The sequence below is a fragment of the Cyclopterus lumpus genome, chromosome 12 (genome assembly GCF_009769545.1).
Source record: "Cyclopterus lumpus isolate fCycLum1 chromosome 12, fCycLum1.pri, whole genome shotgun sequence".
Taxonomy (NCBI): Eukaryota; Metazoa; Chordata; class Actinopteri; order Perciformes; family Cyclopteridae; genus Cyclopterus; species Cyclopterus lumpus.
In genome coordinates, this window is record NC_046977.1 from 365,967 (window position 1) to 380,625 (window position 14,659).

General features: G+C 46.2%; 2 protein-coding genes across 6 annotated transcripts in view; both read right to left on the reverse strand.

Annotated features, from left to right (window-relative positions):
• ppp3ccb (protein phosphatase 3, catalytic subunit, gamma isozyme, b) overlaps window positions 1-972 on the reverse strand; it is a 30,975-nt gene extending 30,003 nt beyond the window's left edge. Inside the window, exon 1 of the mRNA XM_034547044.1 lies at window positions 408-972. Coding sequence (XP_034402935.1) covers window positions 408-483 — 76 coding nt within the window. The 5' untranslated portion in view covers window positions 484-972. The remainder of the gene's footprint in view (window positions 1-407) is intronic.
• Window positions 973-3,098: 2,126 nt separating this feature from the next.
• Window positions 3,099-14,207, reverse strand: hpse (heparanase). Of its 5 annotated transcripts, none has more exons than XR_004610607.1 (13): window positions 13,966-14,206; window positions 13,600-13,881; window positions 12,493-12,617; window positions 11,520-11,648; window positions 11,139-11,312; window positions 9,679-9,850; window positions 9,430-9,477; window positions 8,492-8,585; window positions 7,906-8,012; window positions 7,337-7,451; window positions 6,639-6,976; window positions 4,454-6,081; window positions 3,099-4,145 (listed from the first exon to the last, which is right to left on the reverse strand). XR_004610607.1 is itself a non-coding variant. In XM_034546622.1 (13 exons), exons 2-13 carry the CDS (start codon window positions 13,791-13,793, stop codon window positions 5,922-5,924), a joined length of 1,587 nt encoding a protein of 528 aa, XP_034402513.1. In that variant the 5' UTR covers window positions 13,794-13,881; window positions 13,966-14,205; the 3' UTR covers window positions 3,099-5,921. The 5 variants fall into 5 exon arrangements, 3 of the variants coding, with proteins under 3 accessions (XP_034402513.1, XP_034402514.1, XP_034402511.1); XR_004610606.1 differs by having other exon boundaries at window positions 3,099-4,173; window positions 4,258-6,081; XM_034546622.1 differs by having other exon boundaries at window positions 3,099-6,081; window positions 6,639-6,785; window positions 6,855-6,976; window positions 13,966-14,205.
• Between the last annotated feature and the right edge of the window lie 452 nt (window positions 14,208-14,659).

Below are 14,659 nucleotides of genomic sequence, written 5' to 3' on the forward strand. Positions count from 1 at the left end.
GACACACACTCAGTAACACACACAGTCACACACTCAGTAACACACACTCAGTAACACACAGTCACACACTCAGTAACACACACTCAGTAACACACAGACACACACTCAGTAACACACACAGACACACACACACACACTTAGTGAACCTGAACAGTTTCTAAACATGAACATCTGTCCGGACAGCTAAGCTAAGAAGCTAACTCATTAGCATGGATTGAATAATGTGGATACCCTAACCCCTCATGAGGGTGTGGGGGGGTTCGGGGTTGGATGGGGGGGGCCCTATCCTTGACCCTGACCCCCCCCCCCCCCCCTCACCACACCGGGGACATGGCCGGTAACGGGGCTTTAGCTCGGCTAGCCGCCTAGCTGTAAGTGAACTTCCTGAACATAAAGGAGACCGGAACCTTTCACGGGCCGCTCGGTGGTCGACATCGGGATCGGGTTCGGGTTCGGGTTCGGGTTCGGGTCCTTCGTCGACATGTTGCCTCCTCGTCGAGCGGCAGCTCGGACAGAAAAACACAAAAGTGTGTAAAAGTACTCGGATCGATTCCTCCTGGAGCAGCTGGGCTGAGCTAGCTGGCTAATTTCAGCCGAGCCGAGCCGGACGAAAGGGGGGTGGAGGGTAGAGGGGGGGGGGGGGGGGGCGCTTTAACGAACAAATTAACGCTTCCCGGTAAAGTCCCGCTCTCTCTCCGCTGCTGCCAAGCCGCGCTCAGTGCGTCTCAGACGGATGCGCTGCTCCAGGAAACGGCCTGATGGTGCGTTCAGGAGCCTCAGGTGGTGCGTTCAGGAGCCTCAAGTGGTGCGTTCAGGAGCCGAAGATGGTGCGTTCAGGGGCGTCAGATCATCGCCCCATTGAGTCCCTGTATTCTCCGCGTCTCCGTCGTGATCCGAGGTGTCGTCCAGACCCTCTGTCGGATTACAATAATCCGCCGCAAACGGATTTCCTACAACATGGCTCGGTTCGGGGGGTTGTGGGTAATGTAGTCCTGATGAGACGTCACTGCACCTTGTTCCTGGTCCGCTCAGCCGCGCGCACTCACAAGAGAACTTTACGTTCCTTTATGAAGTCATATAAACATAAAGACATAAAACACATATTGTTAGTCTGTGTTTCAATTATTTTCATTTCAGGGACGTTACAACATTGTTTTATAGTTTTAAAATCATAAAAGTTACATTTTTAATAATAAAAAGTGCTACTTTTTATTTCTCTGTATGCCGACTGAGAGTTAAATCAGTAATAAATCACGACGAGGCGCCTGTCAGCATATTTATATGCACATATTAAAGATATCATACAGGTATTAGGGGTTTGGTTCCGGGACACATTGTACAGGAGGACATATTACACAATATAATATAAAATATAATACTTTAGTAAAGCTGCTGGTTCTGTGAATTAAACATGTTTCTAGAAGCAACAGAGCTGCAGCGCCGCCACGTGGACTAAATTAGCCTTTACACATTTAGTTCATCAAACAGCAGGTCTGAACTGGGAGTACTGGTTTCCAGTCACACCTCAGTGAGTTATTGGACAGAAAGAGAGGAATAATTATTTAGCAGGATATAATAACTAAAAAACAGGTTAGAACGTGAATTAAAAGTTATAATAATGAGATCAAATTTAAAAAAGAGCCTCTCTGATTCTTTGTTCATTTATCATTATTTATTTTCATTTTGTTCTGACATCAGCGTTCATGTTTTATAGATGAATGAATTTAATATAGTTTGAGATTTTTATAAAAAAAATAACACAAGAGAAACCTGCATCGTCCTCGAGAGTTCACAAATAAATAAAGCTGAACATTAAACTCACATTATTTAATAGTTCTTCTGTCTTCATGTTTACTGACATTATCACATATATATATATATATATATATATAGTGTGTGTATACTGTATGTGTGTATATACAGTATATATATCTGTGTGTGTGTGTATATATATATATATACACACACATCACATTACATGTCATTTAGCTGACGTTTTTATCCAAAGCGACTTACAATAAGTGCATTAAACCATGAGTCCAAACTCAGAACTACAAGAATCAAGCAAGTACAATTTCTTCAATAAAGTTAAACTACAAAGTGCTATCAGTAAGAGACATTTAAGTGCTACTAAAGTGTTAAACTACAAAGTGCTATCAGTAAGGGACATTTAAGTGCTGCTAAAGTGTTAAACTACAAAGTACTATCAGTAAGGGACATTTAAGTGCTGCTAAAGTGTTAAACTACAAAGTGCTATCAGTAAGAGACATTTAAGTGCTACTAAAGTGTTAAACTACAAAGTGCCATCAGTAAGAGACATTTAAGTGCTACTAAAGTGTTAAACTACAAAGTGCTATCAGTAAGGGACATTTAAGTGCTGCTAAAGTGTTAAACTACAAAGTACTATCAGTAAGAAACATTTAAGTGCTACTAAAGTGTTAAACTACTAAAGTGCTATCGGTAAGGGACATTTAAGTGCTACTAATGTGTTAAACTACAAAGTGCTATCAGTAAGAGACATTTAAGTGCTACTAAAGTGCTACTACGGCTCTACCTTCCCTATTCAAGGTGTAGTCACTAAGATGTGTTTTTAGTCTGTAGAGACTTCCTGTCCTGATGTCAATGGGGAGCTCGTTCCACCAATGAGGAGCCAGCACAGCAAACAGTCGTGACTTTGTTGTTTAGCTCAAGTGAAGGAGCTACAAGCTGATTGGCACACACACACACACATATATATATATATATATATATATATATATATATATATATATATATATACACACACACACACACACACACATATATATATATATATATATATATATATATATATATATATATATATATATATATATATATATACACACACACACACACACACACACACACACACACACACACACACACACACACACACACACACACACACACATATATATATATATATATATATATATATATATATATATATATATATATATATATATGCACACACACATATATACACATAGTATGGAGCTCCTTCAGAGTCTTGTTGTGGGCCCCAGTATGGAGCTGCTTCATCATAGTTGTTTGTGATTTTATGATTTGAGACAAACTGAATAAAGAAAAAACTTTATTAACAAAACACAATATTTTATATAAATAAGAAACTCAATCATCATCATCATATGTTTGAGGAGAAACACCTGCGTGTACCGTCTTCAGTGCCGGTACCGGCAGGAGAGGAGTCACCTCCTGGTACCGGCAGGAGAGGAGTCACCTCCTGGTACCGGCAGGAGACTCCTCACCTCCTGGTACCGAGAGGGGAGGAGTCACCTTATGGTACCGAGAGGGGAGGAGTCACCTCATGGTACCGAGAGGGGAGGAGTCACCTTATGGTACCGGCAGGGCAGGAGACTCCTCACCTCATGGTACCGCGAGGGGAGGAGTCACCTTATGGTACCGAGAGGGGAGGAGTCACCTCCTGGCACCGGCAGGAGACTCCTCACCTCCTGGTACCGGGAGGGAAGGAGTCACCTCCTGGAACCGAGAGGGGAGGAGTCACCTCATGGTACCGGGAGGAGAGGAGTCACCTCATGGTAACGGCAGGAGACTCCTCACCTCCTGGTACCGAGAGGTGAGGAGTCACCTCCTGGTACCGACAGGAGACTCCTCACCTCCTGGTACCGAGAGGGGAGGAGTCACCCTATGGTACCGAGAGGGGAGGAGTCACCTCATGGTACCGAGAGGGGAGGAGTCACCTTATGGTACCGGGAGGGCAGGAGACTCCTCACCTCATGGTACCGCGAGGGGAGGAGTCACCTCATGGTACCGAGAGGGGAGGAGTCACCTCCTGGTACCGAGAGGGGACTCCTCACCTCCTGGTACCGGGAGGGAAGGAGTCACCTCCTAGAACCGAGAGGGGAGGAGTCACCTCATGGTACCGGGAGGAGAGGAGTCACCTCATGGTAACGGCAGGAGACTCCTCACCTCCTGGTACCGAGAGGTGAGGAGTCACCTCCTGGTACCGACAGGAGACTCCTCACCTCCTGGTACCGAGAGGGGAGGAGTCACCTTATGGTACCGAGAGGGGAGGAGTCACCTCATGGTACCGAGAGGGGAGGAGTCACCTTATGGTACCGGGAGGGCAGGAGACTCCTCAACTCCTGGTACCGGCAGGAGACTCCTCACCTCATGGTACCGAGAGGGGAGGAGTCACCTCCTGGTACCGACAGGAGACGAGTCACCTCCTGGTACCGAGAGGGGAAGAGTCACCTCATGGTACCGAGAGGGGAGGAGTCACCTCCTGGTACCGACAGGAGACGAGTCACCTCCTGGTACCGAGAGGGGAAGAGTCACCTCATGGTACCGAGAGGGGAGGAGTCACCTTATGGTACCGGGAGGGGAGGAGTCACCTCCTGGTACCGGCAGGAGACTCCTCACCTCCTGGTACCGAGAGGGGAGGAGTCACCTCATGGTACCGCGAGGGGAGGAGTCACCTTATGGTACCAAGAGGGGAGGAGTCACCTCATGGTACCGGGAGGGGAGGAGTCACCTTATGGTACCGAGAGGGGAGGAGTCACCTCATGGTACCGGCAGGAGACTCCTCACCTCCTGGTACCGGGAGGGGAGGAGTCACCTCATGGTACCGAGAGGGGAGGTGTCACCTCCTGGTACCGGGAGGGGAGGAGTCACCTTATGGTACCGAGAGGGGAGGAGTCACCTCATGGTACCGGCAGGAGACTCCTCACCTCCTGGTACCGGGAGGGGAGGAGTCACCTCATGGTACCGAGAGGGGAGGAGTCACCTTATGGTACCGGGAGGGGAGGAGTCACCTCCTGGTACCGAGAGGGGAGGAGTCCCCGGGCATCACTGCAGCCCACTGCTCCTTAATAACTAAGGATGGGTCAAATGCAGAGAAGAATTTCCCTACAGGGATCCATGAAATTGTAAATGTTGTTCTTTTTCTCCTCAGGAGGTGACCAGGAGGTGACTCCTCAGGAGGTGACTTCTCAGGAGGTGACTCCTCAGGAGGTGACTTCTCAGGAGGCGACCAGGAGGTGACTCCTCAGGAAGTGACTCCTCAGGAGGTGACTCCTCAGGAGGTGACCAGGAGGTGACTCCTCAGGAAGTGACCAGGAGGTGACTCCTCAGGAGGTGACCAGGAGGTGACTTCTCAGGAGGCGACCAGGAGGTGACTCCTCAGGAGGCGACCAGGAGGTGACTCCTCAGGAAGTGACCAGGAGGTGACTTCTCAGGAGGCGACCAGGAGGTGACTCCTCAGGAGGCGACTCCTCAGGAAGTGACCAGGAGGTGACTCCTCAGGAGGTGACCAGGAGGTGACTCCTCAGGAAGTGACCAGGAGGTGACTCCTCAGGAGGTGACCAGGAGGTGACTTCTCAGGAGGCAACCAGGAGGTGACTCCTCAGGAGGCGACCAGGAGGTGACTCCTCAGGAAGTGACCAGGAGGTGACTTCTCAGGAGGCGACCAGGAGGTGACTCCTCAGGAAGTGACCAGGAGGTGACTCCTCAGGAGGTGACTCCTCAGGAAGTGACCAGGAGGTGACTCCTCAGGAGGTGACTTCTCAGGAGGCGACCAGGAGGTGACTCCTCAGGAGGCGACCAGGAGGTGACTCCTCAGGAAGTGACCAGGAGGTGACTCCTCAGGAGGTGACTTCTCAGGAGGCGACCAGGAGGTGACTCCTCAGGAAGTGACCAGGAGGTGACTCCTCAGGAGGTGACCAGGAGGTGACTCCTCAGGAGGTGACTCCTCAGGAAGTGACCAGGAGGTGACTCCTCAGGAGGTGACTTCTCAGGAGGCGACCAGGAGGTGACTCCTCAGGAGGCGACCAGGAGGTGACTCCTCAGGAAGTGACCAGGAGGTGACTCCTCAGGAAGTGACCAGGAGGTGACTCCTCAGGAGGTGACCAGGAGAGGAGTCACAGACAGGCTGGCGCTCCAGCGCCCGTGAAGATGAAGAAGTTCAGGGAGAAGGCCGGAAGCTGCAGCTGCTCAGACGGAGGAAGACGAGCTCCTTTCATGTCGGGAAGAGTTTCATCGTCCTTCATCTTCATCACGTCTCCGTTCATCCTCACACACCTGCAGCACACACACACACACACACACACACACACTGATACATTAACTCCTTTACATCAGATTCCATGAGATCATAACGTGTCTAAGGACCTCGACGACCAGCTGATCAGGAGTTCATTCATCAGGAGGAGGAGGAAGAGGAAGAAGGGGGTGGAGGAGAGGAGAGGAGGAGGAGGAGGAAGAGGAAGAAGGGGTGGAGGAGAGGAGAGGAGGAGGAGGAGGAAGAAGAAGAGGAGGAGGAGGAGGAGAAGGAAGAAGAAGAAGAGGAGGAGGAAGAAGAGGAGGAGGAGAAGAAGAAGAAGAAGAAGAAGAAGAAGAAGAAGAAGAAGAAGAAGGAAGAGGAGGAGGAGGAGAGGGAGGAGGAGGAGGAGGAGGAAGAAGAGGAGGAGGAGAAGGAGAAGAAGGAGGAAGAAGAAGAAGAAGAAGAAGGAAGAGGAGGAGGAGGAGGAGAAGGAAGAAGAAGAAGAGGAGGAGGAGGAGAAGGAAGAAGAAGAAGAGGAGGAGGAGGAGGAGGAGACATGTGGTTTCAGGAGCTGAATGGGGGTGTGGACCAGCACCTGGAGTAGAGCCCCTCCTCCCCCGGCCGGTCTGCCTGCAGCACAAAGGCCTCCACTGAGCCGGAGGAGAGCCGGGCAGGAAGTGAGACCCGGACCGGCCTGTGACTGAGGTTCATGGAGAAGAGCGTGACCGCTCCGCTCGGGTACCTGTACAGGGAGGAGCCGTCAGAACAAGATGGCCGACACAGAGAGCATGTGATGCCGAAGCAGGAGCACCTCTCTCTGCTGGAGCAGTGCAGGTACAGACGCACGCGCCTCCTTCCAGCCTCGCCGGCAGCTTCCACCTGCAGCACCTCCGGACCAACGAGCCTCTTGTAGAGGACGGACAGCCAGTAGTCCTGAGAAGACAGTTCCCATCATGCATCATGGTCTGCTCCCCGTCGCGCTCCAGACACTCACATGATGCAGTGTGTGTGTATATATATATAACATGACTATACATTATATATATATATATATATATATATATATATATATATATATATATATATATATGTTAGAATGTTATATAATATAGAATGTTACTGAGTACTTTAATCTCATAATTCAGGAGCTCATCTCACATTATTACAGCTTCAATAAATTGGTAACATAAATGACATTTAAAATGCCCCTCAGTACTACTTTAGACACAGAATGACATTTTGTTCAGATTAAAAACACAAATGATGTTAAACTAAAACTAGAAGGAGTCTCACAGGAAGTGGATCCAGGTTTTCATCCACCAGGTGATAACTCCCAGAGCCAATGAACACCTGCCGCATCACCACATCCAGGCCCAGTCTGGCTGCCAGGCCCAGTTTATCCAACCACCTGCAGACAGTGAGCGGGCACAGCACTGTAACATGGTAATAACATGGTAATAACACTATAACACGTTATAACAATGTATACATGTGTGTTAATAACATGTATAAATAAAATAGAAACATGTTTAATGACTCTGTAACATGTTACTGTGTCATGGCTGACGGGTAATTAGTAAACTCAATAAACTAGATGTAGTCCTCCTGAGAGACATGGACCTGGTCTTGACTTGGACCTGGTCTTGACTTGATTTGGACCTGGTCTTGACTTGGACCTGGTCTTGACTTGATTTGGACCTGGTCTTGACTTGACATGGACCTGGTCTTGACTTGATTTGGACCTGGTCTTGACTTGGACCTGGTCTTGACTTGACATGGACCTGGTCTTGACTTGACATGGACCTGGTCTTGACTTGGACCTGGTCTTGTTTCAAGTCTGAAAGACATGAAGAACAACTCACATGAATCCTGCGGCGAACGTGTCCGACAGCCCAGCAGCTCCTCCTCCGTACGCCGAACTGGTCTCTCCGAGCCAAACTGGTTTTTCAGGAGAAACCAGCTTTACTTTCTGAAGCGGAGCAGAAAACAACACAACTTCAACACAACAATGTCACACACTGAGGTGGTGAAGTTCACAAAACAACACAACTTCAACACAACAATGTCACACACTGAGGTGGTGAAGTTCACAAAACAACACAACTTCAACACAACAATGTCACACACTGAGGTGGTGAAGTTCACAAAACAACACAACAACGTCACACACTGAGGTGGTGAAGTTCACAAAACAACACAACAACGTCACACACTGAGGTGGTGAAGTTCACAATACAACACAACTTCAACACAACAACGTCACACACTGAGGTGGTGAAGTTCAGAAACAACACAACTTCAACACAACAACGTCACACACTGAGGTGGTGAAGTTCAGAAACAACACAACATCAACACAACAACGTCACACACTGAGGTGGTGAAGTTCACAAAACAACACAACATCAACACAACAACGTCACACACTGAGTGTCCGTCACATTTTACCTCCAGGACTTCTTTGGTCTTGAAGGCCAGAGTGTCCAGAACCTCAGGGTCCAGAAAATCCTCCAGAGACGCGTCTCTTCCATTCACGTAATAACTACCAGGACAAAGTGAACGCTTTATGATGTGTACTTTATCAAGTACTCAGTGAGTACACAGGTACTTTATAAAGTACTCAGTGAGTACACAGGTACTTTATCAAGTACTCAGTGAGTACACAGGTACTTTATCAAGTACTTAGTGAGTACACAGGTACTTTATCAAGTACTTAGTGAGGACACAGGTACTTTATCAAGTACTCAGTGAGTACACAGGTACTTTATCAAGTACTCAGTGAGTACACAGGTACTTTATCAAGTACTTAGTGAGTACACAGGTACTTTATCAAGTACTTAGTGAGTACACAGGTACTTTATCAAGTACTCAGTGAGTACACAGGTACTTTATAAAGTACTTAGTGAGGACACAGGTACTTTATCAAGTACTTAGTGAGGATACAGGTACTTTATAAAGTACTTAGTGAGGACACAGGTACTTTATCAAGTACTCAGTGAGTACACAGGTACTTTATCAAGTACTTAGTGAGTACACAGGTACTTTATCAAGTACTCAGTGAGTACACAGGTACTTTATAAAGTACTTAGTGAGGACACAGGTACTTTATAAAGTACTTAGTGAGGATACAGGTACTTTATAAAGTACTTAGTGAGGACACAGGTACTTTATCAAGTACTCAGTGAGTACACAGGTACTTTATCAAGTATTTAGTGAGTACACAGGTACTTTATCAAGTACTTAGTGAGTACACAGGTACTTTATAAAGTACTCAGTGAGTACACAGGTACTTTATCAAGTACTTAGTGAGTACACAGGTACTTTATAAAGTACTCAGTGAGTACACAGGCACAGTAGTCTGAGGTTAAAGTAAAAGGTGAACTCACTGGTGCCAAGTACAGGCGTCCACAGCCTCAGCTCCAGTCTGCAGGAAGCTGCAACAGAAACCAGACAGTTAGTCTGATTCAACACACACACACACACACACACACACACACACACACACACACACACACACACACACACACACACACACACACACACACACACACACACACACACACACACACACACACACACACACACACACACACACACACACACACACACACACACACACACACACACACACACACCCCTCCAGTAGGTCTGCCCGGTGGTCTCGAGGCTGACCGACGTCCGGCCCGAACAGCCCGGCGTGGCGGTAGGATTTGGACCGTGACATCATCGCCCTGAGACGAGTGAAATCCCGTCCCAGCTGGTTTCCGTCCACTCGGATCCCGGCTTTCTTCTCGTAGCTGTTTGGTTCTGAAACAGACGTTCAGTCTCACTTTGATGCAGACTACAAAGTGATGTCTGTTGACTTCCTGTCACTGATTCCCAGACAGATTAAGTTACATGAAGTCACTTCCTGTTTGCACACTGAGGTGAGAAAAAGACTAAAACTCAGAGTTTCTATATTACAGTTCAGTCCAATAAAAGATCAAAATAGAAGAGAGAAGTCTCTCACACACACAAAGTCTACATATTAAGTGTCTAAGTAGACTGAATACGTCAACATGGTAGACTGAATACGTCTACATGTGTAGTCTAAGTAGACTGAATACGTCTACATGTGTAGTCTAAGTAGACTGAATACGTCTACATGTGGACTGAATACGTCTACATGTGTAGTCTAAGTAGACTGAATACGTCAACATGGTAGACTGAATACGTCTACATGTGTAGTCTAAGTAGACTGAATACGTCTACATGTGTAGTCTAAGTAGACTGAATATGTCTACATGTGTAGTCTAAGTAGACTGAATACGTCTACATGTGTAGTCTAAGTAGACTGAATACGTCTACATGTGGACTGAATACGTCTACATGTGTAGTCTAAGTAGACTGAATACGTCTACATGTGTAGTCTAAGTAGACTGAATACGTCTATATGTGTAGTCTAAGTAGACTGAATACGTCTACATGTGTAGTCTAAGTAGACTGAATACGTCTACAGGTGTAGTCTAAGTAGACTGAATACGTCTACATGTGGAGTCTAAGTAGACTGAATACGTCTATGTGTAGTCTATGTAGACTGAATATGTCTACATGTGTAGTCTAAGTAGACTGAATACGTCTACATGTGTAGTCTAAGTAGACAGAATATGTCTACATGTGTAGTCTATGTAGACCGAATACGTCTACATGTGTAGTCTAAGTAGACTGAATATGTCTACATGTGTAGTCTAAGTAGACTGAATACGTCTACATGTGTAGTCTAAGTAGACTGAATACGTCTACATGTGTAGTCTAAGTAGACTGAATAAGTCTACATGTGGAGTCTAAGTAGACTGAATATGTCTACATGTGTAGTCTATGTAGACTGAATACGTCTACATGTGTAGTCTAAGTAGACTGAATACGTCTACATGTGTAGTCTAAGTAGACTGAATACGTCTACATGTGTAGTCTAAGTAGACTGAATACGTCTACATGTGTAGTCTAAGTAGACTGAATATGTCTACATGTGTAGTCTAAGTAGACTGAATATGTCTACATACGTATACCTCACATTCAGTCTACATAACAGTCTACATGCAGCCCCTTGGCGTACCGTTGCCCAGCTCCCAGGACATGTGGTACCGTCTGGACTCACAGTACCGCAGCAGGGCGGCGGCGTTGCTGCTGTTCCACGTGTTGTTGGCGGTTCTGAGGAGAGCGTTCAGCCCGAAGATCAGATCCATCCCAGAACATCTGGTGAAGGAGTGCAGCAGGTCTACGGTGTACTCTGTGGGGAGGAAGTACTCTGAGCCTGTACTACAGTACAAGTACTACAACTGTACTACTGCTGTCAAGACTTTACAGGGGTAAAATGATGAAAAGGCAGTGGTCCGGGCATTGAGCCCTGAGGGACCCCTGAAGGACCCTGTGGTTGATTACTCTGACGACATCATGTGACCTGTGGAAGTACATTCCCACCACCCAGAGCAAATACCTGTGTACTGGACTCTCCTGTACTTCCCCTGCAGGTCTTCTCTCATCAGGGTCAGCTGCTGCCGGGTCCAGTCCTTCTTCAGCTGGTCCTCCGGCCAGACCGGCAGCTGCAGCCGATCACAGGACTCATCTAACAGCGACAGGTGTTGTTATTGATCATATTTCCCTTTATAGATGGAACGTGTACTGAACCCTGACCTCACGATGACCTCATGATGACCTCACCCTGACCTCACAATGACCTCACCCTGACCTCACCCTGACCTCACAATGACTGCATGATGACCTCACCCTGACCTCACCCTGACCTCACAATGACCTCACTCTGACCTCACCCTGACCTCACAATGACCTCACCCTGTCCTCACAATGACCTCACCCTGACCTCACAATGACCTCACTCTGACCTCACCCTGACCTCACAATGACCTCACCCTGTCCTCACAATGACCTCACCCTGACCTCACGATGACCGCATGATGACCTCACCCTGACCTCATGATGACCTCACCCTGACCTCACGATGACCTCACCCTGACCTCACAATGACCGCACCCTGACCTCATGATGACCGCATGATTACCTCACCCTGACCTTACAATGACCTCACCCTGACCTCACAATGACCGCATGATGACCTCACCCTGACCTCACAATGACCTCACAATGACTGCATGATGACCTCACCCTGACCTCACGATGACCTCACAATGACTGCATGATGACCTCACCCTGACCTCACGATGACGTGCATAAACACTCTGTTCACCCTTTCCTCAGGGGTTAGACCTCTGAACCTCCTGAGGGGAAAGAGCTCGACCCATTCAGCTGAATTATGTTATTGTTATATACATATATATATATATTATTATATACAAGTGTCTGTTCAATAAATGCTTCAGGACTTCCACCACAACATGGTTATCATACAGCACACCTGTAGAAAGCCTGAGCACTGGGACTGGACTGGTTACCTGCAGGGTACCCGGAGTCCTGACGGACCCCCTGGGGGGTGAAGACCATGAAGTCTTGTCTCGTCCCCCCAAACCTCAGGAAAGACGGACTCAAGGCCTTCGCCAGCGTCCTGACCTTCGGAGAGCTGTAGAGGAAACCACGACACAGGTGATATTTATTATCAACACACACACACACATATATATATATATATATATATATATATATATATATATATATATATATATATTATGGACTAGAAGACTTCATATAGGATCTGCTCTTCTGGACCTTTGAAGAGAAAACAAGATATTAGAAGAATGAAGCAGCAATAAATAATTTTAATGTAAAAATACATGAAAATGTACTTAAAATAAAGTCATCTTTATGCACAATGGACACATTTAGTGTTAATAATACTTAATAATTACTAGACAGCAATTTATCAATCATTTAATATTTAACAAGGTGCTAAAACAATTAATCAATTCAATGATCTGTTATTTTTTCTTCTTCTAGTTCAGTGTGATGAAACATGAACGAGCAGTTTAAATATATAACTAATACATCAAATACTGTAGTAAAGTATGTATTCTGACCTTTCAAAATAAAAGCATCTCCAGAATCAAACCTGGAAAAAGTCCTTCATGCTTTTATCTTTGAAGACTGTAACTTCTTACTGGTTTTAAATTATTTCACTTATTTATGAGTTTATTTTGTATCCAATCGATTGTTTTAATTGTTTTAATCTTAGTTTAACTCTTAACTGTTGTTTTATTGACTTTGTCTAAGCACTAAAACTGCTCTAGATTATTATTATTATTATTTTAAATCACGTCATGTGCTCCTCGTTGTTAATTGGTTGCTGAGGCAGAAGCTCATTTTAAAGCTCTTCATAAAAACATTTTAATATTAATAGTTACTTTCAGAGGATTCAGGACTTAAGCGGCTTTAAAAGGAAGTTAGAGGAGATTAAACTAACAGGATCCAGTGGAGCAGATTAGAGCTGCTTTATTAAAACATCTGTATTATTAATAAAACATCTGTATTAGTAAATCAAACAGCAGCTTTAGTAAAGCCGGATTCAGCGGCTCGTCCCGGAGCTCTGGAAGCCGACAGAGACGCACCTCAACAGGGACATGAACCTCTCCTCTGCGGCCAGGCTCGCGTCGATGGTGACGGACAGAAAGCGTCGGTCCACCCGGCGGATTGCCACGGAGAGGTCCACCTTGAGGACCGAAGAGTTCCGGTCCAGGTCTCCGGTGGTCTGGGTCCAGAGGAGAGCCAGAACAAGAACCAGCGGCAGCCTCGTGGACTCCATGACGACAACACTTCCTCTTGTTTACAGCCGAGAAACGCGTCCTTCTTCCGGCTTCTCTGGTCTCACCGGAGCCGCTGGTCGAGTTGAACTGGTTGAATTAACAGCTGGTTTAACGGTCCGTGCTCAATAACACTAATAAATACTTGTTGTCAGTCTGATATTTATGTCATACCTCGTTATCTGACGTCGAGACCAGTTAACTCTTCACAGTGTGTAAATGAACCGTGTTCATCACTCAATCACTACCATAAGGACCCACAATGAATACACACAGGAGTTCCCATCAAAAACCACTGATCATGTATGATCAATAACCCCTTGAGTTGAGCTCTAGGGTTATGTCTATAATCCGTGATGCCCCTAGTGGACACCAGGAGAATAACATGTATTATCTCTATAATACGGTAGTGATGCCCCTAGTGGACACCAGGAGAATAACATGTATCATCTCTATAATACGGTAGTGATGCCCCTAGTGGACACCAGGAGAATAACATGTATTATCTCTATAATACGGTAGTGATGCCCCTAGTGGACACCAGGAGAACAACATGTATTATCTCTATAATACGGTAGTGATGCCCCTAGTGGACACCAGGAGAATAACATGTATTATCTCTATAATACGGTAGTGATGCCCCTAGTGGACACCAGGAGAATAACATGTATTATCTCTATAATACGGTAGTGATGCCCCTAGTGGACACCAGGAGAACAACATGTATCATCTCTATAATACGTATTAATGCCCCTAGTGGACACCAGGAGAACAACATGTATCATCTCTATAATACGTATTAATGCCCCTAGTGGACACAAGGAGAACAACATGTATTATCTCTATAATACAGTATTAATGCCCCTAG

What these genes read in the sequence shown, in the direction of transcription:
- hpse (XM_034546620.1), bottom strand. Translation starts at nt 13,793, where the DNA reads ATGGAGTCCACGAGGCTGCCGCTGGTTCTTGTTCTGGCTCTCCTCTGG. An exon ending in AGGTTCATGTCCCTGTTGAG is followed by an intron (nt 12,618 to 13,599) that starts GTGCGTCTCTGT and finishes TTTCCTCTACAG; the next exon opens with CTCTCCGAAGGTCAGGACGC. An exon ending in GACGCCTGTACTTGGCACCA is followed by an intron (nt 8,586 to 9,429) that starts GTGAGTTCACCT and finishes TTGTCCTGGTAG; the next exon opens with TTATTACGTGAATGGAAGAG.